This window comes from Vanacampus margaritifer, chromosome 20 (assembly GCF_051991255.1).
Source record: "Vanacampus margaritifer isolate UIUO_Vmar chromosome 20, RoL_Vmar_1.0, whole genome shotgun sequence".
Classification (NCBI taxonomy): domain Eukaryota; kingdom Metazoa; phylum Chordata; class Actinopteri; order Syngnathiformes; family Syngnathidae; genus Vanacampus; species Vanacampus margaritifer.
In genome coordinates, this window is record NC_135451.1 from 6,875,026 (window position 1) to 6,899,671 (window position 24,646).

Consider the following 24,646-nt stretch of genomic DNA (forward strand, 5'->3'; position numbering starts at 1 on the left):
AACTCCAGCAGCACGTGGCACAGGCATTAGCGATGAAGTCAGTGGTGTTATGGCAGTTTCTGACAAGAACCTGATAAGAACCGGTTAAAATAAATAATTTAAAAAATCTGCTGTATAGTGTCAATTCATGGAAACGCAGATAACATTGCTGGCTGCACACAACTAGACATTCATCCGGTAATGAACCTTTTTAGGTTCATAGTTGACATATGATGGGTTTTTTTGTCTTGAAAATGTTATTTGTTTTGTTTGTTTTTAAATACAAAAAGATTCTATTTTCTGTCAGACTATGGGATACACAACCAGATTAGTGCAATGATTCCATCCATCCATCCATCCATCCATCCATTTTCTTGACCGCTTTTCCTCACAAGGGTCGCAGGGGTGCTGGAGCCTATGCAATGATTTCTTTTTTTTTCTTTTTTCTTTTTCTTTCTTTTTTTTACAGAAAATGTGCCAGTCCAAATGTAGACTTGCACTTTTCAATGTAGTCATTGTGGCTCAACATGCTGGGGAGCATGGAGCGCTTCTGGATGTACATGCGCTGTAATTAAGCGGAATAAGGAAAGGCAGACAAGGTCCCCTATTAAGCTCCACAGACCAGAGAAAATATCAAATTGCTCTACACACATGACTGGTACTGATATCCGTCCTTATTTCAAGTTATCGGTACGCGCGCCTCTTGTGCCCGTTTCACAATCAGGAACTAGAGATCAGAAGAAAAGAAAATTGCCATTAACTCATTCACTCCCAGCCATTTTCACTGAAGCAACCCCCTTCGCTCCCGGATGTTTTATTGGATTTTCACAGATTTTCAAGGCCCACAGAATATTGTGTTATATTTCTATAAAACCATGGAACCTACCAAAAGAAAGATTAGCGTCTCTTCTTTCATCAGGATTTTTTTTTTTATTTCTGTTTCTGTTTTGCAGCAATTAGCATTAGAATATAGGTAAGTTTCATCATTGTTCACAAATCTATTTTAAACTGAGGGGGAAACAGCTTGTTTTCAACATGGCCCTGGTTGATCTCTTATACTCTGCTGTCACCTGCTGGCCGTTTTTTTTTTTTTTCTATTACTACCATTTCTTCACCCGTTCTCTCCAGTTCAGAGTTTGCATCAAAGCCTTCTGTATGCTCTATCATAAATAAATAAATAAATAATTTTAAAAAATAAACATAAACTTATAAATACGTTTTTGGGACACTGGTAATATTTAACATACATTTTTGGGAGCAAATTAGTTAATTTCTTTCTTTTTTTAGAAAAAATGCTATATTGGAATATGTACGTTTTTCTTTATTTTTATTTTTATCGTAAATTATATGTATCAAAAACACTAGTATTATCTGTACTTGATATTGATGACAGAAAACTAGTGGTATTGAACATGCCTATGCAATTTAATTGATCAACTGAAATCTTTTAGGAGGCGTAAAAATAAACAACTGCCATAATAACTGGGGATGTTGGCGTGTTCAAAATTAACCAATCACATTCATCAAACTATTTGGCAGTCAGTACACACCAATTAAAGTTCAGTTGTTCTAATAGGCTTTTCCTGATTTTTTTTATTTGATTATTTTTATTAGGCTTTAGCACAATTGCACAAGGTCTGCAAAGAGCTTTCAAGAAACAAAAATATATTTTTGTTCAAAGCCATCAGTCAGCAGAAGTACAGCAAATAAATTATTTAATCTTTAAATCTTCCCTGGCATCAACCAAATCTCATATTTTACACGTCCTTTAGCTGCAGCCGTTGGTTTAGGCGTGACATTCACGAATACAGACGCTCATATTGACTTGGCAGCAAGAACATCAAGTGGAAATGTTAAGCTAATACCGCAAGACAAATAGTGAGAAGGCAGGAGCCAAAGACAACACGGAGTGAAGAGAAAGTGTCCTGCTGGCATTGTCTTTCCCAGACTGAAGTGTTATTTGAAAAGCAGCTGAAGGGTGACACTCACTCTCCTCCCACTCAATCGTGCTCTTCCTCCCTCCACCATCTGTTCTTCCCTCTCTTCTCAGGCTGCTCTAAGTGCCTTGAAACAGCTGTCTGAGCAAGGACTGGACCCGGTGGACGGCCCCGTCAAGGTACGGAGCATCACTCGCGGCTTCCCACCAATCAGAGCTGCGCTAGTGAGGTGTCAGTCCCGTCATCGTTCTTCCATAGGAAAGAGGCGTGTACGCTTACAGAAATGCTTACGACGCGTGTACTTTGCACAGTGGCCACGGGAACGAGGGCTTTCTCCCCGTAACTTCCCTCGTTCCCAAACGCCTCCATGATGAGCACAGTAGGAAAGGAAAGAGGATGAGGAAATCCCTGTCCATCAATTCTGGAATATTTTCTTAGTAGGTGTGCCCTGGGAAAAAAATAAAATAAAAGTTCGGCTAGGGCTGGTATCTTGTAACTCCTATCTAAGAGCAGAAGACAGAAACAAAGAAAAAGTGAGGAAAGACAGCTTAATTTACGTCACGGTAAAAAAAATATATATATATAGAATTCATTTACTGACCCGGTTCACATTGTTCATTGCTGGGCTGACAAAACTGGAACTATCAGAAGCACAATAGAGTGGAACCTCTGAGGTCAAAAACAATCAGCAGCAATCAAATTTTCCCATCATGGAAAAAGAAATGTAAGTTTTCACACAGAGCAGGGGTGTCCAAATCTGGTCCTCAAGGGCCCCTATTCAGCCGTTTTAGATGTTTCCTTCCTCCAACACGCCTAATTGAAATGATCAGCTCATCAGCAAGCTCTGCAGAAGCCTGATAATGATCATCATTTGAATCCAAAGGGGTTGGAGGAGGAAAACGTATAAAACAGCGGTGTCCAAATCTGGTCCTCGAGGGCTACTATTCAGCATGTATTAGCTGTTTCCTTCCTCCAACACCCCTGATTCAAATTATCAGCTCATCAGCAAGCTGTGCAGAAACCTCATAATGATCCCGGTCTTTTGAATCAGGTATGTTGGAGGAAGGAAACACCTAAAACATAAAACATGCATCGTTATCAGACGAGATCTGCTCATTTGAATCAGATGTTTTGAAGGAGAGAAACAACAAAAACAGGGATGTCGAAATCCAGTCTTCAAGGGCTACTTTCCACTTCTGCAGAGGTTGCTGATGAGCTGATCATTTGAATCAGGTGTGTTAGAGGAGGGAAACATTTATAACATGCAGGATAGCCGCCAGGACCTGATTTGGGCACCCTTGTTTTTAGATGTATCCCTCCTCCGACACATCTGATTCAAAAGATCAGGATCATCATCAGGTGATCCTGTTCATTTGAATCTGGGGTATCCATATCCGGTCTTCCTGCATGTTTTCGATGTTTCCCTTTAACACCCCTGATTCGAATGATCAGCTCATCAGCAAGCTCTGCCGAAGCCTCATAGAGATCCTGATTATTCGAATCAGTTGTGTTGGGGAACAGCAAAAGCATGCGGCATGCATCATCAGGCGATCCCGATGATTTGAATCAGATGTTTTGGATGAGGGAAACATCTAAAACAGTGGTGGCCAAATCCAGTCCTCCAAATGCCACTATCCTGCATGTTTTAGGTGTTTTCCTCCTCCAACACTCCAGATTCAAATGTTCAGCTCATCAGCTAGCTCTGCAAAAGCCTGATAACAATCCTGATCATTTAAATCAGGTGAGTTAGAGGAGGGAAACATGTACAGCATGCAGGATAGTTTTGGACACCCTTTTTTATAGATGTATCCCTCCTCCAACACACCTGATTCCAAAGATCGGGATCATCAACAGCTGATCCTTTTTATTCGAATCAGGGGTGTCCAAATCCGGTCTTCCTGCATGTTTTAGATGATTCCCTTCTCCAACACACCTGATTCAAATGATCAACTTATCGGCAAGCTCTGCAGAAGCCTGATAATGATAGGGAAACATCTACAACAGTGGTGTCAAAATCCAGTCTTCCAAGGCCACTACCCTGCATGTTGTAGGCATTCCCTCCTCCAACACACCAGATTCCAATGTTGATAGCAATCCTGATCATTTGAATCAGGCGTGTTGGAGTGGTCCTTAAGGACCAGATTTGGACACACCCCTGCATGCAGAACTGCAATGTGTGTGTGCATGCGTGCCCGACGGTAACGCAATTTTCTTTTGTGTCCACAGAGCACCGAAACGTGCGGGAGGGACGACGGACATTAAACAGACTAACTCAGGCACCACCACTCAGGTCTGCACGGATTCACAGGCCGTCGTCCAGGAGCTAACGTCCCCTCTTTCCCTCTCTCGGGCACACGGCCCCTAACCACCTCCCGCCTGAGCCCCAAATGTAACTAAACACACAGCAACCCCCCCCCTCTCCCCTCCCCCCACGATGGCCACTGTATCCTGCATAACCTGTCAACATGCAATTGGGTGGATGTGCACCATGAAGCAAGCGACTAAAAGCAGCCCCATTACCTGAGTCTATGTGAAGACAACACTATCTCCACACATTAGTGACGAGTTGAGTCTTGGCTTAAAAAAAAAAAAAAAAGATAATAATAATAATGAACAATAACAAGCGATATGCATGGTTCTGTTTGAATTGAAGGGAAGTCCAACACTGACAATTCCCAAAAGATTCATGTTTGTTGGTATGGTGAACACAAAATATGTACATCATGACACTGAAATACAAAAGAAACACTTTAGACGAGCGAAAACAACCTGTAGCTTCTTTGTTTCGAGGGTGTTATGTTTCTGTTTCTTCTTTTCTTAATCTAACCATGCTTGAGTACTGTATTTAAAATTAACCAATGCCAGTGCTGTGAAAGTTCTAGTCGTTGTCTTCATATATAGTCACCTAGCTTACCTTGTATGCTGACTTAAAAAAAAAAAAAGTCTATCTATATGTATGAATTGCAAGAGTATCATATTCTGAAAATTAACACAATAAACGTTTTTTTCATGTGGACAAAAGTGATGTTGAAGGGAGACCACCGAGACGTGAAGCTCGGACCGGCCTTGTCCCGTTTGAACTTGTCCCCACCCTGGCACAGACAGGCTATTACATGTGCCAGTATCATTGTCGAGTTGTAACCTGCAGTGTGGAGCATCCCGCCACCGTTTCGTCGATCACATCTACGCCCCATTGTGTGTGTCGTATTGACCCGTCGCGACATCAACTTGGGTGCTTTTATTGCCTGATTGGCCAGGACGGCGCGAGTGTGTAAAGGGCAGGTTTGTTATGTTGTTGGAATGCAGTAAAAACACCTCAGTTCATGTAGAAAAGCTGTCTTTTGTCTTCTTTCAGTGGACTTCAGTGGAGCATCTCCGGTTTTGTTGTTGCTTCGGAAACCGGCAGTTAACTGCTGTTGATACGAAAAGGTAAAAAAAACACTAATTAACTTTAAAGGTGGGCTCTTTAGTTGTGTCCGTTTGTGGTTGTAAACAACCAATTCAAAACTGACTCCTCCCATGGCTCAACCCCCAAAATGGCAAAATAGGGTGGGGTGGTTGAGGAGAAAATCACCTCCACACATTAACAGAAGCCCAGAGGTGTTGATTGAGAAGTATTTCCTGTGTATAAATCCAGTGTTTAAGAAGTGTTTATTTCTGAGTGAAAACTAAAGAGTGGAAGTCAACCTTAAACATTTCTTGACAATAATATGTTATATGTGACCGCACTCAGGCGATAACCAATCAGACCTCGCCCTGTATTCTGAAGCTGAGCTGTGATTGGTTGGGACCTGAGCCCTGAACAACTGTGATGTCATCTTCAGTCGACAGTAAGTGGCAAAATGGCCGCCCCCTGAGATGGATAAAAACAGCTGGATTTTGCTGCTATTCCACTAACGCAATATTAACCAGAATACCATATTTAGACTAGTTTAGGAAAAAAAAATTGTGGTTGACTTCCCCTTTAAGATTATTACAAGTCATTTTTATAAATAAAAAAATATAATAATAATCAATAAATAAAATTATTTTGAAAATAAATAAAAAAAATAACATTTGAAACGGCCTGCAACATCAACCCTCCCCACTACTATGACTGCTACTAATGATAATGATTGCAGATCTAAAGAAATGCAAATTTACAACAATTGTAACAATCACAACAGTGAATAAAAATTCATCTAAAATGATCTCTGTACTTTCTGCTGCGTGTCAATGTCGGGTTTGTGAACATATTAAGAATTGTCAATTTATTAGCGATCACTTTTGTCTTTGTTCTGAATATGGATCATTCGGCTCAGTGTAAACTATTTGCCTCATCACTTTTAACAGTTTTTCTAAATAACACTATATGAACAATACAAAATTGTTTGATCGGTGGATTTTAGAGCTGTCAGAATTACTTTTACTTTATGACCGGACCAGTGACTAAATTTCAAAAAGTTCGGTGAGTACATCAATTCCTCTCATTTATTATTGCTGTATTGATGTTTTGTTTGTTTTTAATCACACATAATGTATTAAAAGGAGCAACGATGATTGGTTATTAAACAGTAATTCGGGGGAAATTGTTTTGTAATACACTTTAATGCAAATTAAATTGTATCACTATTCGATTAATCCAGGGAATAATCGATAGAATAATTGATTCTAAAAATATTCAGTAGTGACAGCCCTTGTTGATTTTAACTCATTTAATAAAAGCCAAAAATGTCATTTCCTATGGATCCTTTCATTTTTCTGTGCTACTATCCATAGCTAGATTTCCCTCCTTCCTTTTTCTTTTATTAAACTCTGATGATGACATAACATATGACAGGTGGCAAATCCAGGTCCAGAAAGTAACAACCCTGCCACAGTTTGGCTTTAGCCCCGGGTGCTAGCTAGCTAGCTCCCTAGCAGGTAACGAGCATCATGGCAGCTAGCCAGAAAGTTAAAACCCTGCCACAGTTTGGCTTTGGCCATTGATGCTAGCTCGCTAGATAGATTGCATCAATGGCACCATGGGAGCTAGCTAGGGTGCTAGGTAGCTAGCTCCCTATCTAGCTCGCTAGCTAGCTCTCATGGTGCTTGTTTACCTGCTAGTGGAGCTAGGTAGCTATTTCAGCTCACATGGTGCTCGTTTACCTGCTAGGGGAGCTAGTTAGGTAGCTAGCTAGCATCAATGGCTAAAGCCAAACTGGCAGGGTTTTAACTTTCTGGACCTGGATTTGCCACCTCTGCATGTGTACCATCATTCCCACCACGTGTGTTTGACACACAGAAAGTTGACAGAATGTTAAAACCCTGCCACAGTTTGGCTTTAGCCCCTGATGCTAGCTAGCTTCGAGCTTCATGGGAGCTAGCTATGGACCTAGCTAGCTCCCATGGTGCTTGTTTACCTGCTAGGGGAGCTAGCTAGCTAGCTAGCATCAGGGGCTAAAGCCAAACTGTGTGGCAGGGTTTTAACTTTCTGAACCTGGATTTGTCACCTCTACATGCGCACTATCATTCCCATCACGCGTGTTTGCGAGCGTGCCGCCTGAGCCGCCCTCTAACAGCACATCTGCCTCTCCTCGTCGGCCAGATGAAGAAGCGAAAGGGGGCAGCGGCGTCTGTGCTCTTAATTTAGCCGCACTGACTAATAGACTCAGCCGGCAGCTACATCTGCTCGCCATTGAGTAGCGCCAAGGCTGTTCACACACATTAGTGGCACATCTCTATTGCAGAAGCTTGTTCACGCGCTGGCAGAACTGCTTGAGGCCATGTTAAGGCCCCAGATGAATTGCCGTGCTGTGCGCAGCCAATATAGGAAGTGAACCTTGATGCCCGGAATAGAAGAAAATCAATGTGGCAGCCAAGCGAGTCCACGCCGCGCGATAGCAAATGTTCGGGCTCATCGATTTTTCCAACTGAATGAAATGCTATTGACCCTCTTGAAGTCCTCTTAATTAGTGCCGGTCTTAACAGCAGCATGAAAGGAATGAGGGGAATCCTATAGATGTCCACAGAAGTAACGATTCTTGTCTAAATCTTTAAAGGGTTTTACTGTGTACCAAACACAGAAAGGAATCCTTTGGGGATTATGTTGACCGGTTCTCAAGTGGAGCACTGAGAGAAAATGAACGTGTGAGAGAGTATTGATGTATTTTTCTGTGTGAAGGTACTCATTCCCCAGGTAATATTGACTCCTTTTTTCTTCTAACTACATGTATGTATAGAATAATAATATGCCCTAGATGTATCATGTTTTGTTCCAGTTAAATAAAAACATACAATTTTTAACAAGTATTTTTACAATGGAATTGAAATTATACATGAATGAATATTTTCTAGTAAATTCAAATTTATTAGTGTCAATCATTTTGTATTTATTGTGGGAATGCTGAAATATTGCAATTGCACTAATTGTCAAATTATTTCACATCCATTACTTTTAATGTCATTTGTCATTAAGTTTTGTTTCTATATTATTGCGTTCTATATTCAAAATTCAAATTCAACGCTTGGACAACTCGTTAGTACAATTGCAATATTTAATACTAATAATTGTCCAATTATTTCACATCCATTATTTTTTATGTCATTCGTCATTATTAAGTTTTTATTTCGTTTTATATTCAAAATTCTAATTCAACACGAGCTTTATCTTTCAACTACAATTAAAACTGTAATTTTTACATAATGTACCTTTCGATTTCCTTCCTAAGCATTCAGTTTTCAGCATTCTGCAGAAATTGCACTTAGTCTAGTTATTTTAAAGTTTGTATTGCTTACAGACCATAGATTTTATAATCTATTATGTCCTATTGTCACGTTCCATAACAAAAGACAATTGTCTGACGCCCCGTGATGCCAACACCCAAGGTTGACTCATTTGGTACGACACGCAGGCGAGGAGAACACCTCGACAAAAGGAAGCCGAGAAGACAGAGGTTTTCTTGCGGGTGAGTCACCAACACTCAGAGAAGGCGCTCATCACACGTTTTGTAATGTGGAAGGAGTCTCAAAACACCACGTCGTAATAATCTAAATCACTTTATTAATTTAAGTTAGGTAGAGACACTAAACATCGGAACCACACTTTTCTTTGCTATGGAGCAGTCTTCAGAAAACTACAAAAAATAAAAAGGCAAATTAACAAAGAGGTAGAGAATCGAGGCTCATCACTGTGACTGAAGGAATGACGCCTATTGGAATGTCTTTTGAAAACGGTGTCGTCCCCATATTGCAAATATCCATACATGACACAGTATAGGGAGACAAGTCATTTGGGTTACTGGGCTACTCACAACATTTACAACACATTTCCAACTGGACAAACTGACAGCACAGTGTTACTTTTTTTCTTTCTTTTTTTTAGGGGGTAGGGGTAAAGAAAGAAAAATATTTTCATACATTTCCCCGTAGTATGGAAGAGGATGAGGGCCAGTGAAGAGAGAGAGAGAAAGAAATGGCAGGATTCTCACTTTATTCTCAGAATTCTCACTTTTCAAGTCAGAATTCTGACTTGAAAGTGGGAAATCTGATTTAAATCTCAGAATTCTGACTAAAAATCTGACTTTAATCTCAGAATTCTGACTTTAAATTCTGACTTTAATCTCAGAATTCAGACTTTATTCTCAGAATTCACTTTAATCAAAGAATTCTCAATTGTCATAATTCTCACTTTGAAGTCAAAATTCTGACTTTATTCTCAGAATTCTGACTTTATTCTCAGAATTCTGACTTTGAATTCCTATTTTAAAGTGAGAATTCTGACTTAAAAGTGAGAATTCTGACTTAAAAGTGAGAATTCTGACTTTAAAGTGAGAATTCTGACTTTAAAGTGAGAATTCTGATTTTAATCACAGAATTCTCAATTGTCATAATTCTCACTTTGAAGTCAGAATTCTGACTTTAATCAGAATTCAGACTCTCAGAATTCAGATTTTAAATTCTGACTTTAATCTCAGAATTCAGACTCAGAATTCAGACTTTATTCTCAGAATTCAGACTTTAATCAAAGAATTCTCAATTGTCATAATTCTCACTTTGAAGTCAAAATTCTGACTTTATTCTCAGAATTCTGACTTTAATCAAAGAATTCTCAATTGTCATAATTCTCACTTTGAAGTCAGAATTCTGACTTTAATCTCAGAATTCAGATTTTAAATTCTGACTTTAATCTTAGAATTCAGACTCAGAATTCAGACTTTAATCAAAGAATTCTCAATTGTCATAATTCTCACTTTGAAGTCAAAATTCTGACTTTATTCTCAGAATTCTGACTTTAATCACAGAATTCTCAATTGTCATAATTCTCACTTTGAAGTCAGAATTCTGACTTTATTCTCAGAATTCCGACTTTAGAGTGAGAATTCTGAGAATAAAGTGAGAATTCTGACTTCAAAGTCAGAATCCTGCCAACCTTTTTTCCCCCCTCTTCACTGGCCCTAATTCTCTTCCCGTACTCCAGCGATCACCTAGTAACAGCTACAACTACACCATCTTGAACATTCTCCTCCATCTGCGAGGTGATTGGCTTTCGTTTAATATGTTTGTAACTTGATGTGTGTTTGAGAGTTGGCAGTGTCGAGAAAGCTTAGAAAATTACAGTGCAGGTCTACGTAACAAAGTGAAGAAAGGTTTGTTGTTTTACTGTCTGTACAGTAACATACTGTATATTTTCACAATGACACTAGATAAGGCTGGTGACTAAATAGTTATTGAAAAGCGTTTTGAAAACTAGTGACACAGTATATAGATGTCTCTTAAAAAAACACACACTCGCACAAAAACGACAAATAAATCCATTGTGTAGTCCACAGCTTTCTTTGTCCCAAAGGAACGATATGGTAAACCTTTGCATTTGCTCAATGCAAACGCACCAGCCCACATTCAGTCTTTCCGCCATCCCCCCCTCCCCTCAGTGGTCATCTCCTCGTGCTCGCCGCTGGGATTTTTGCGCCTCCTAGATTCCGTTCTTGGCCTCGTTGTTGTTCATGGCCTCCTTGCGCTGCGCCAGGAAAGGGTACATGCACTTGTCGGCGCCCAGGAAGCGGTACATGCACACGATGGCCTCGAAGGGAAGGATGCTGCGGAGGCGGGGCGGGAAACACAGGTGGTTAACGGTGAGGCCACGGTGAGGGCGTGGTTGGGCAGTGGGCGGGGCTCACCTTTTCATGAAGTTGACCATATAGACGATGCGAGGCGTGCAGATCATGGGCTGGTCGGTGAGAATGGCGCGCATGGCCTGCTTGACGCAGAATTCGGGTTTCAGGGGCGGTAGAAACGGTTCGATCTCCTTCCTGAGTGCAAACGGGGGGGGGGGGGGTCAAACGTTAACACGGTGAAGGCCTCTGCATATTCATCATTCACAAATCTCCACACATAAGGAATCTATTCTCCGTTATTCATGGGAAACTCACCTGCCTGTGATGTTTTTGTGATTTTTTTTTGGGATTGACCGACTTTTGGCTCATTCAATCACAAATTTGACATATTTAGATTTGTGATTAAGAATCAGCAGGAGATGGTAAATAGCCTTGTGCTAACTGCTAAATCGGATGTAGCCTATGAATATTAAGGCAATTAGCAATGAGCTTCAGTGAGTTTGTTTTTAATGATCACTTTAAAAACATAATAAAAGAACAATAGAGTGAGATATTTTGGAACACTATTTTAATAATAATTATTTTAATTTATAAGGCACATTTCAACATAATAAAATAAGAAATAAATAAATATAACAAACAAAACTTTTAACTTCTGAGAATAAAACTGGAATAATAGGAGAAAATGTAAAATGACAAGTTTACAGATTTATTTATTTTTTTAATCACTTAACTAAACTAAATTATAAGAAATGTCATTTGAATAAGTGAAAGATATGAGTAAAGTTAAAATATTTTAGGAGACACTAGTTTTAATATTACAAGAAGTTATGAGAATAAAGTACTGTTCTTTTAAGTTATAATATTGCAAGAATAACATTACAATAACATTGTATTAGTTGATTGTCAAAATTCCCACAAAATAACTTGACAGTCAATGCAACTGTCCTCCTTAAGGTGATTTAAATTCAAGACTGCAATATAAGGCCTAATTTGTATAAAATGATATTTTGCTTTCATTTTAGTTATGTAAACAAGCTTCTGTTAATTTTTCTCCCCCATAAAATTATATTTAGGTTGTTCTTTTGTGTCTTTTTAGGGCCTGCTGACTGAATTGGGAGGGGTTGGATGACAGGCGGAGCTTTTTGGCCCAGGTGCATCTACCGGCGAGGCTCTCCTGGGAAAATATCGCTGTCTTTGTCAGCACAAAAGAGGCAACTCTGACCGCTACTTTGAAGATCAAACGCTATTCGTCAGCCATCTTTATTGAAAATTGAAATTGAAAAAATAGTGAAAATCAGAGAGCACAAACTCTTGCCAGGTGCGGTAAAAAATAAATAAAAAAGGCTTCGCTCAGGCAAACACAAAAAGACTCGCCTTATCCTGCAGCCTTTGAACATGCCCGTGTCCACCAGGTAAGGACACACCAGCGTCATGTTGATGCCGTCTTTCTCCGATGCTTTCAATTCGTGGCTCAGGGACTCGTGGAAGCCGATGGCGCCGAATTTACTGGCGCAGTAATCCTGGGGAGGGAAAAACAAACCAGATAAATATATCATTTGTATTTTTGTTCAAATGTTTTATCTAGTCAGTGCAGTGTTTTGGGGTTGGTTAGGTTATAGAGGTGCAACGATTGATGGATCTTTAATCAATTTCCAAATTAATAGAAAATTATGTTGATAATCGATAAATGTGATTTAAATGTCTTTTTTATTTAAAATTGTCCAAATTTTTGGAATTCCAGCTCCTCCTCAGTAAAAATCCTCTAATTTCTACAATCCTCCATAAAACAATTAGTTTGGGGGGGAACGATCAACATTTTTGCCTATTTTCCTCACATTACAGACCAAACCAGTAACTGAATCACAATTAACTCATTTGCTCTCAAAAACATGTAAATGTTCTAGTTTAAATATCACAATGCCCCCAAAGACGTATTTATACGTTTTATGTTTTTTTAATGCAAGAGCATACAGAAAGCTTTGATGCAGCTTCTGACGTGAAGTGGTGGCTTAAAGCAATGGTAGTTATTACAAAAAACGGCCAACAGGTGGCAGCGGAGTATAAGAGATCGGCCAGGGCCATGTTGCAACAAGCTCTTTTATATATGTATAGAAGTATACTTTTTTTTCCCTGATGAAAGAGAAGACTAATCTTTCTTTTGGCAGTTTCCATGTTTTTATAGCAACAGAACATTCTGTGGGCCTTGCCAAATCAGTTAAAATCCAGTAGAACAGCTGGGAGCGAAGGGGGTTGCTTCAGTGAAAATGGCTGGGAATGAATGCGTTAATATATTTGTGCACTGTCGATTTAAAATAATGTCTTGGTTTTGAAAAAAGAGAGATGGAAATTAAACCTTTTTATGTTATCCGAGTCATCGGAAAAAAATTATCGACAGATTAATCGATGACTGAAATAATTGTTTGTTGCAGCCCTCGTTAGATATTTGGAATAAGAAGCCAGAGTTTTTCTGTGAAAATCGGCATTGACATGAATACCGAGCGAGCCGTGATGAAGATGTCTCCGTGGCTTGGGGAGCTGTCAGCTCATTCTGGAGCGCCCCTCGGACCCCCGTACACCCCCACTGCTGCGAATAGAAGAATCTATAAGAGGCTCCCTAATGCTCATCTGTGTCCTTTAATTTAACGGGTGCGGGGGGGCAGCGTCTTCTTGGATTTGGTGTCAAAGGCATTGTGTGTTGTTTTGGTTTTTTGGGGATGGTGGGAACCGTGAATGTGCGTGCGCTGTGCTGTGTTGTGATACGAACCTCCACTCCAGCTGTGCTGAACAAACCCAAGGAGCTGGCAACCGTCACAATGTGGCCGTGGTTCAGTTCCAGCATCTTGGGGAGAAACGCCTTGGTGGTCTGCATGCAGGACAGTGGAAAATAAAGTAAGTTCACTTGTGCCAAAGCTCTTTGATCGCCCTTTTTTTTTTCCTTCTTACTTTGCCATGGCGACGCACAAAGAGGCGTCTGAATTCATAAGGAGGCATAAAAATGAATTGAAATGAACAGTGGAATGTGAAAAAGTTGACTGTCTCTTTTTGGCAGGTGTGAAAAGAAAAGAGTGGGAGTTGTCAGCACACCCCCTGCCCCCCTCCCTCCACCCTTCAGGTATTTACTGGACAAGCAGGTATGTGATGTGATGTGTGTTACAGTGCAATGTGTTCTTTTCCCGCACAGATCTAATGGCCATTGTTTGAAGCGAGCATGAAAGAGCTCACAAAACTCAACACCTCACACAATTCAAAGTCAAAACTGCACAACTTAAAACCAATTCAATGAAACAATCTACTTTTTAAATCTAAATAATTTCTTCCAAAAAAAAAAAAATTCTCATGGCTTTTCTGTTATTTTTTTGTTTTCGCCCCCCGGTGGCCATCCGAGAAAATGCAGAAAGCACATTCACTTTTAGTTTTTTTACTTTGCAAACTCAAATTACATTTTATCTATGAAAAAAAAAATCTGTGATGAAACCAAATTATTATTATCCAGCGGGAGTCAATCAACAGGTGTGACATGTGACTGCCATCTAGGAACTGACCAATCACTCTCCCGGCAGGGGGTCCAAAAAACAACCAGCAGGCCTTTTGTTGGGCGCCATGCTTGATCTCAATGCAGATATGTGCCGCCATAGCGAACAACAATAAATGTAGCAGGCCTGCTCTTTTTTTCACCCCACTTTGAGACTGCATGTGGCGAATTAACCCTTGAAAGTGAATCCACTAACTCAATGCAGCCAATAGGGATTAATTGCCCTTCAAACATCTGCCAAAACAATCGTCCAATTGGGCCAAATAGCAGGTTATTTTCCCCTTAAAACTTTATCATCAAAGAAGTCCGAAATATCTGACGCTGTGAAAGTACCTTGAATGCACCATTTTGCTTGTACAGCATTAGTAACTAGCAAGTGTGTAGCGTATGTTGTTCTGTTGTCCCCGAAGCGTCCTTTAAGATGTTTAATGACATCCCATTTGGAGTTAAATGTAAAACTAAACACACGACAATAAGAATTACATCCACTGTATATTTAAATACAAAACATGCTTCGTTTTTAAAACATTGCTAGCCTAGCGCTAATGCTAAAGCCAAAGGGAGGAACCCATTCAAATGCTAACTGGGCGTTAGCATCGACTTTGGGAGTGTTTTGCCTTTTTTTTTTTTTTTTTTTTTTTAAAAGTGGAGTGTTTTTCCTTCAAATAACGAATATCCACATACAAATACTGTGGGAACACATACCCACGGGTAAGATAACACTACGCAAAAGCACAAATTCTTCTCAATGTATGAAAAACGAGTTATTTTAATAGGATCAAATCGTAACTTTCTTCTGTACTCACTTTAAGTGTGTACGCCATGGTTTCACAACACCACACTTCCCCCAAGAGGCCAAAACGCACAGAAACAGTCAGTATTTGTTCTTACCGTTTTTTCTGTTGCTATAATTTGAGTATTTTCTATCTTATTTTACATTCTTATTTTTATTTTGTCATTGTCCTTTCAAGTTATATTTAAGCTTGATATTTCAAGGATTCAAAGATTTTTTTTTAATTCAGAATTCAAGGACGCAAACATCCAAGGATTTTTTTTTTTGTCTTAACACACATTTCCACATGACATGGCATGAAATACAATACCCGAGGTCCAACGTTAGCCCAGTAAATCCCAGGACTTGTGAAAATAACACGATAAAAATAGAATAAAAATGAGTAATAAAAATGTAAGAGGCTTGAATTTCACAGAATATTTACAACATAATTTGTACTTGACAAAAACAAAGTGCAGGGATGAATGTGCATGACGCTACGATGTCACTTTTAAAGTAGTTGAGCAGTTTTAGTAGTTGAATAAATACTAAGTTTTTTAATCACAAATTGTTTTAATCATGATTTCAATCTCAATCAAATAATCGTTTTGGTTTTTTCCCCCAGTCCAATTATGTACTCTAAGCATAAACAGCACAGCAGTTGTAAACAAGTAAGAATGGTCTTATTATTGACACACAAATCTATACAATGGCCTTATATACTTCATGAAATTTGTTGATAAGGTCATACATCTTCTCTGTAAACAGAACCAGAGAGAGAGTGGTACCAGATAACGCACTTGTTAAATCCAAGAGAGTGGGAGGGAAGGCCTTGTTAAAGCTGCGTCGGGCCAGACGCCGCATCTGTTGACATCTCGGCTCATTTTGCCAGGTAATGAAACTTGGAAGCAATAAAAAGGAGGGCTTAACCGTTCTGGACGGCGCTCGGGCCAGGTAGAAGCGCTTTGGACTCGCCTCGCTCCAGACATCTGCACTTTTCCAAGATATCAATTTTAAGCTGCGAATCGAAAAGGTGAGGGGGAGATGGTGCGAGCGAGCCAGAATGGCGGCGGACGAGGGAGGATGTTGCGTGCAAATGAAGCATTCGCTTAAGATATGTCCCGATACGACTTGAGCCAAACTTTCCCACTCCCACTGTAAACGTTCAGAAGTCAGGGGATGTAGTGCACTGTAGTATTGAATTATATAATACCTCTCCCACACACTTTAAAAGACGTTTTTATTAAAACAGACTTTTTAATGTACTCCTTGGTAGCAATAATAAGTATGAGTAGTTCTTTTAAAAAAGTATTTCTTAGTTGTAATGAACGCTCTTTCTGTTTGTCACGCCCAGTTGGATTACTGTAAAATGAGAATTAATCAATGTACATTTAAACACCAAAATGTTCAACCAAACCATAACAGAAGTCTGTTAGCTTAATGCTAACAACACAAAGTGCATGAGACGGGCTAATAAATATCACCTTAGCATATATAAAAGATAACATTTTATTTTTAAACACCAAAATCAAGACAGCCAGGTTAACGAATGTTAGCATGGATGTTATTGTACTTAGAAATCTTTAAACAATTGTTATTTTAATGTTCATGAATAATTGTACGATTAAACACCAAAATGTTCAACCAAACCATATATTAACATGTAAGTTAGCTTAATGCTAACAACACAAACTGCATAAGACAGGCTAACATGTTAGGATAGATGTTATAATAATACAAACCTTCAAACAATGGTTATTACATACACAGAGTAGTATCACAAACTTCAAAAGAAAATTAACATTTTACATTCAAACACTAAATGTTCAACCAAACATTCGTCTGTTAGCTTAATGTGAACAAGAAATGCATGAGACATGCTAACGAATATTAGCATGTATGTTATGGTAATATAAGCCTTTAACATACATGGAGTAGTATCACATACATCAAAAGAGAATTAACATTTTATATTTAAAAATGTTCAAGCAAACCAAACAGTTAATTATTCACAATATATTTTCTCTGCCCTCTGAAAACTTATCTTAGCTTAGTAGGACCTGCTCTGGCTCTTTTTACACTGCATCAAGACCTCAGTGCTATCCAAGGTGTTGCACAACATTATACGCACTACCCTAATGTCACGCTACTCTAAATTTGGACTTTCCAGTAGACCTCTACAATAAAAACCCACATCTTAAAAATCTGTAATATAGCCGGGGTGCAAAAGATGAACCGTGATATGGTTTTCTGTAACATGACAAGATGGAAGAGAGGCTCATCCCCTCGCTAAAAACGTCCGTCCCGCCTCTCATGGCAGCTCTCGGCATGCGGCCGTGACCCCTGCTGACCTATCGGACACAAAATGTGTGAAGGCAACCGGGGGGCTCGTGTCTTACATCAGAGTCGGCCATAATTGGGCCTCGGCGTTCCCTTGTTCCGCTAAATTACCCGCTGACACAGGCCTACGTGGAGTGGCCCTTGTCCCGCCGCTCCACCTAATTGCGGCGGGGGAAAGCACTAGGGGTCCTGCACAAAAGCCTCTTGCACCTGGGATGTCAGGCTGCATTAGCGCCTCACCGATACGAATATGAACAAAATTTTGGCCCCTCCGAGTCGAACCAGATGGCCTCTTAATTAGGCTGACAACAGGATGAAGGCGGATCTGACAGCAGATCGTGCAATTTGATTGGGCAGTTACAAGTCGTATGCCAGCGACGGGTGCCATTAAGTGGTACCATTTATACCCAGAGGAGGCCATTTTACTAAATTTTGCTGGTCCATCATTAGCCATTCGTACCCTTCCGGCATTGTCGTAACATAAACATCCTTGGGTTTGTTCCATTCCCAAAAACACTAGGGCCGGATTGATATGCATTTTTTTTAGACTGATGCTGATACCAATTTTTGGCAGTAAAAAATACAGATTACCTGACGATTATCTAAAAATATATATAATGCATAAAATTATTAAAAATTTGTGCCTTTGTGTATTGTTCTCATCTGTGAGTATGTGTTCCCACAAGATTTGTGTGTGGATTTTCATTAATTTGAAGGAAAAACACTCTTGAAGTGGATGCTAACATCCTGTTAGCATTTGAATGGGATCCTCCCTTCGCTTTTAGCATTAGCGCTAGGCTAGCAATGTTTTAAAAACAAAGCATGTTTTGTATTTAAATATACAGTGGATGTAATTCTTATTGTCGTGTGTTTAGTTTTACAGTAAACTCCAACTGAGTTTTTTTTTAAACCGCTTAAAGGACGCTTATGGACAATAGAATACCCAAAACAACATACGCTACACACTTGCTAGTTGCTAATGCTATACAAGCAAAAATGGTGCATTCAGGGTACTTTACAGTGCGGGAAACTTCGGTTTTCTTTGATGACGTTTTGAGGGGGAAATAATCGGCCATTTGGCCCAATTAATTGGTCGGGCCCTAAAAAAACACATCTTTAAAGTGGCTAACAAACAACTTGGCTCTTTTCAATCCGTGAGCAGGTATCCAGTGGAGTAGCCACGTCTGCTTTTACAGAGGCGTACAGGTGCACTGGCCCAGACGGGTGTGGGGGGGCATAAAAAAAACAGTCAAGTAGGACCCTTCTGCCTGGCTGCCTCCATTCTCTGGCTACAGCAGGAATGCGGCCTGCGGAACTTGGCTCCTGTCGCCTGGCATCTCGTCAAGCGGATCCGCAGACAAGAAACCAATTGTCAGATAAAGTGGGTCAATAGCAGCTTACCATTACCCTCTCATCTCGCCCACCCCGCGGCCCGGTGCTGCCTCCTTTGCCCTGCTCTTTTCCCGCCACAACACTGACGGCGGATCGTTTCGAGAAAACATCTTAACTGGCTTGAGATGCCGAGGAGGGCGGCCGCTCGCTACAAAGTGCGCAACGGGAAACTCGCCTCAAAAAGGCCTTAATGTCTCAGAGAATTACTTCTAACAAATAACTGACATTACCGATCTCCATCTGGACTCATGAAAGCATCCCAAGACAAATTGACTGCTTTGAGAAGCCAGTGCGACACATGGATAGGGGACCCCTCCCATTTCCATTCCTCAAAGCCTGCCTTCCTGCAACACGGTGTGACAACTTAACGCAGGAACAAATCTCGGGTCTCCCCGAGGGGCAAAAAGAGTTATCAGCATCTTGGCATGACGACTTTGCTCGTAAAATTAAATTTCCTGCATCCTAAATCAGGCTCTCTTGGCTACTCTTTCTCCCAGGGGTGCCTTTTAGGTGACGACCACGTTGTAAACCCGCTGTCATGATTTTGTGGGACCCCTTGCCACGCATTTAGACACGAACGGGGCCGCAAATAATACACGCCAATTGTCTGCACGTCAACCTTGAAGTTTCTGCTCTACATTACACATGGATGTTGGCATAATGAATTGCTACCGGGGATTCGTAATATTTTAAGTTATACAGGCTATTCTTAATCAAATTTGCATGCACCGCGCCGCCATAATCTGTTGACGTAGGAAAGGATGGTGGTTAGAGCCTCAGCTCTATTAAAGCAGCTTGTGTTTTTAATGAACCACATCCTCTACTCGAGCCGTCTCCATTCATTAAGCGCTTCTTTCATCAAGGGCGCACGCACACGCATGCACTTGTGTGTATTTGTACTTGAAATCCACATTGACGTTTTGCTAACAGATTTAATGGCATTTGGAAAACGCGCATTCGAGCCTTGTGATTGACTTGATTGACCTCATACCGCCAAACAATATCACAAAAAGTGGACACAGGTCAATTTTTGAGAGCATTTAATTTTTCTGACACTATGAGTTTTCTGGCATACAATTAGTTGAACAAAGATACTTTAAGATAATTAAAGGTAAGTTAACCCCCCCCAAAAAATGTCCCCCACTAGTAAACAAGGCATCCTGATTAATATTGTGTTTGCGTAATATGAATTAAGCAGCAAAATCCACCCCCGTTTATCGCCATCTCAGGTGGCGGCCATTTTGCCACTTGCTGACGGCTGACATCACAGTTTATCAGCAGGTAACGACCAATCACGGCTCATCTTACAAACATCACATGACCAAACTTGGCTTGTGAATGTCACATGACCGAACTTAGAAAACAGGTGAGCCGTGATTGGTCATTACCTGAGCAACTGTGATGTCATTTTCCGTCGACAGCAAGTGACAAAATGGCCGCCTGTGTGGATTTTGCTACTTAATTCATAATCCACAAACAACGTTAATCCAAATGTGGTTTTTAGACTATTGGGGTTGCATAGAACATATATAAAGAAATTTTGGAGGGTTGAATTCCCTTTTAAGTGAAATTGGATCATTTCAGGCAAACAAATTTTGAGTTTTTCCTCATAGTCACTCTATTTGCAGCACACAGTGACAATAGCAGGCCATCTTCTCTAAATGATGCATCCCATGACAAGATTTCACTCTTGTGGCATTCTAAAAATGCATGAAAAACTATTTGAAGGCTTGTCTTATTCTCCACGCACGATTCCAGCAACATCATACAAATACCAACACAAATCTGATTCTCCAGGTCTACCCGGATGAAATTAATCGTAGGCATGCATGTCAGAGTGGAAACAATGCCGAGAAGCCAGCGTGGAATCTGAGCATATGGATATAATAATTGTTTGTGTGTGTGTCTGCATGTGTTTTGACAGCTTGGCTCACCCAGAAGTGCGCGTGGCAGTTGACCACCATGGTGCGTTCGATTAGCTCATCGGGACACTCCAGGAGGTGGTGGCCCGACACCACGCCGGCGTTGTTGATGAGTATGTCCACCTCGCCCACCTCTCGACGCACCTTCTCCGCCGTGGAGTACACGCTCTCACGCTTGCCCACGTCGCACGCGTAAGTGTACACCTGGGGCTGGAATGGGGGCACTTCTTCTACGCCGCCTGGAGGAGTCACAGCGGATCAATTAAATGGTTGATGATTTAATTAAAAAGTACAAACTCTTTTCTTTTTTTTAACAAATCTTTGTGACAGGGCTAAGGAACAAACATGTTGGTGTGGATCCAGGAGTGGTTAATTAGGCCCTTTTTGTACTTTTCCAGTGCATAAACATGAAGATCAAATTTGACACGAGAGGTGGGCATGCCATCTAGTGTGAAGCTGCAGAATTAGAATCGTTTGGCCGTTGTTATTTAACTTGGATCTGCAGATTACATCACATATGTAATTCACAGAATGTGTTGTCAAAGTACTGAAATGTCAAGCGAGTTGCATTACATAACGGGCGCACATTTCATTGTGTGAATACACATTTTCCAGTGTAAATGCAGGACACAATACGAAGATAACATGGCAAGTCAACACAATGCTCATTTCAGCTAAAAATAAATAAATATATGTAGCCTATAAATTAAATAACGCCACTCACCATCTTTAGAGGTCGGCGTGTCCACCTCGTGGTAAATCTGCCGCACCATCTCTGCCGTCTCCTCGTTGCTTTGGCTGTTAATGTCCCACAGCACCAGGATGGCTCTCCGCCGGGCGAACTCCTTGGCGAAGAGCCGCCCGAGGCCACTTCCAGCCCCGGTGATCACGCACACCTGTCCGGCCACGCTCTTCTCCTTGGGCCGCACCACCCACTTCGCCCCGGCTGTTACGAAAGCCCACAGCACCTTCAGGATGACCACGAAGAACTCCGCGATGATGATCATCATGTTGGACAATTACGTAAACAAAAACAAAAATAAACGAGGAAGCGAGCGCGAGGTTGGACACTCTTTATGCAAAGCGGTGCCGAGAAGACGGCGACTACTTCAGGGACCTCGACGATAATGGGAAAGAAGAAGCGTCAACCAGGGTAGGTGCCAACAAGCGGAGAGAGTAGCCTACAAGTTTAGTTAAAAGTTGCTGTTAGGCTTTGAGCGGAAAAGCGGCACACTTTGAGGCTTCCTGCTCGTCTTCTCAGCTCCGTCTCATCCCGAAGCGCATCTGGGCTCGCTATTTATTCGGTCCTCCCATCAACACCGGACCCAATCGGACAGTGCCTTTGAGCGCCAGTTACAATGAAGCGTCAGGTCCGCACAATGCACTCACTCAATGGGGGTGAAACCACAAAGCTTTGACTCAACACCAATCACAAGACTATCTATATCTATCTATCTATCTATCTATCTTATCTATCTATCTATCTATCTATCTATCTATCTATCTATCTATCTATCTATCTATCTATCTATCTATCTATCTATCTATCTATCTATCTATCTATCCATCCAGTTTTAAACACTATAGTTCACGCTTCACAGAATTGTTGCGTAAACGTTTCTCTCCTGTATTATTATCGGTTACAGGTGGTGACTGACGTCCACTAATTGGCTCATTGCAATGCGCGCAGTGCGCAGCGTGAAAAGGGATCGATCACCCTTGAGAGATGCGAGAGGAAATGCCAGATTACAATACTATGCATACACGACTGTCTTGCCCTCAAGATTATTATTAGTATTTAACGAGAGCTGCGGAGTGCGGCGGGGACAAAACAAATGCGGCCGCAACACCAGATAAGTGGCGCACCTGGAGTGCGTTCAAAGTGCGACTGTACTTGCCACCTCCTCCTCCTCCTCTTTAAATTATGCAATGGATTGCAGCATGCACGCGTGCCCCTTTGTGGGTGGTGGGCGTGTCAGGGCTCCTCAATTTTACCTCAATTTTATTTTTTCAAACAATTAATTGAAAATCAAATACTATGATTTAAGTGCAAGTAGGCCAATGTTTCACTGCGTGCATATTTGCTATGCAACTAATTCAAACCACCCAATGTAATCTGGTCAAATACTGACAGAGCTATGGATATACAAACTAAAAACTTTTTTTTCTTTTTTTTTTTTTACCGAATTGCATGGTCATGTTTTCTCATTTGCATTATCAATTAATTTACCTATTGTTGATACGTTCCTCCAAACGCTGTCCAGCACAGTAGTGGACCTATAAAATAAAGCGACAGCGCCCCCCTCCGGAAAACGAATGGAACGCTGCCACATGTGTTCTTTCGGTTTTGCTTAGTTCACTGATTTTAATCCACGAAAGGGAAATTCAGTTTACACTCTTATGCAGGTATAAAGCTTGTGCGGTACTTCATACAAGAGAACTGGATCACACACATACAGGCATACAAATAAATAATTACTATATTGTTATTATTATTATTACAAACCCAATTCCCAAAAAGTTGGGACACTATACAAATTGTGAATAAAAACTGAATGCCATTATGTGGAAGTGCCACATTTTAGTATTTTATTCAGAATAGAACATGGAGAACAGGTCAAAAGTTTAAACTGAGAAAAATTATCATTTTAAGGGAAAACTATGTTGATGTTAAATTCCATGGTGTCAACAAATCTCCAAAAAGTTGGGAAAAGGTCATTTTCACCACTGTGAGGCATCCCCTCTTCTTCTTACATCAGCCTGCAAACATCTGGGGATCGAGGAGACAAGTTTCTCAAGTTTAGAAATAGGATTGCTGTCCCATTCTTGTCTAACACGCGGCTCTCCAACTGTTCAACTGTCTTGGGCTGTCTTTGTTGCACCTTCCCCTTTATGATGCGCTAAATGTGCTCTACAAGTGAAAGAAGTGGACTGCAGGCTGGCCATTTCAAAACCTGGATCCTTTTCCTACGCAGCCATGATGTTGTAATTGGTGCTGCATGGGGTCTGGCATTATTGTGTTGAGAAATGCAAGATCTTCTCTGAAAATGATGATGCCTGGATGGGAGCATATGTTGTTCTCCAATCTGAATTCTTTCAGCAATCTGAATCCTTTCAGCATTGACGATGCCTTTCCAGATGTGGAAGCTGCCCATGCCACATGCACTCATGCAGTTAGTGAAATTGATTTTTACAGCCCCTTATTGCTACCTGTCACAATTTTTTTTTTTTGATTTGTTGGCACCATGAAATTTACAATCAACACATTTCTCCCTTAAAATGATACATTTTCTCAGTTTCAACTTTTGACCTGTCATCTATGTTGTATTCTGAACAAAATATTGAAATTTGGCGCTTTCACAATATTCTATTCAGTTTTTATTCACAATTTGTATAGTGTCCCAACTTTTTGGGAATTGGGTTTGTATATTTCTGATAACACATTCGAATATGAACAACATACATTTCGTGAAAATGTATGGTTAAAAAATGTATATGATTGAAAATAAATTGTTAACGAATTAATACATAAAGTAACAAGTTGCCATCACATATAAGTGGTCTACTTGTATAAAGGAATGGATATCTTCCCTACAAACTAATGATTGATGAACATTTCAGAATTCAATGTTAGATTTTTTTTTTTAAATAACAACAAAAGACAAACATACATTTCATTCATGTAGTCTATGTTT

The 24,646-nt window shown here is 40.4% G+C and overlaps 2 protein-coding genes across 2 annotated transcripts in view; one reads left to right on the forward strand and one right to left on the reverse strand.

Moving 5' to 3' along the window:
* stau2 (staufen double-stranded RNA binding protein 2) overlaps positions 1–4,517 on the forward strand; it is a 100,606-nt gene extending 96,089 nt beyond the window's left edge. Inside the window, exons 14-15 of the mRNA XM_077554180.1 lie at positions 2,030–2,095; positions 4,143–4,517. Of these exons, the coding sequence (XP_077410306.1) occupies positions 2,030–2,095; positions 4,143–4,178 (102 nt within the window). The 3' untranslated portion in view covers positions 4,179–4,517. The remainder of the gene's footprint in view (positions 1–2,029; positions 2,096–4,142) is intronic.
* A 4,400-nt stretch (positions 4,518–8,917) lies between these two features.
* Positions 8,918–22,288, reverse strand: rdh10a (retinol dehydrogenase 10a). Its single transcript, XM_077554870.1, has 6 exons — positions 21,676–22,288; positions 20,964–21,190; positions 13,758–13,856; positions 12,368–12,513; positions 11,054–11,185; positions 8,918–10,972 (listed from the first exon to the last, which is right to left on the reverse strand). Exons 1-6 carry the CDS (start codon positions 21,959–21,961, stop codon positions 10,849–10,851), a joined length of 1,014 nt encoding a protein of 337 aa, XP_077410996.1. The 5' UTR covers positions 21,962–22,288; the 3' UTR covers positions 8,918–10,848.
* Positions 22,289–24,646: the final 2,358 nt, after the last annotated feature.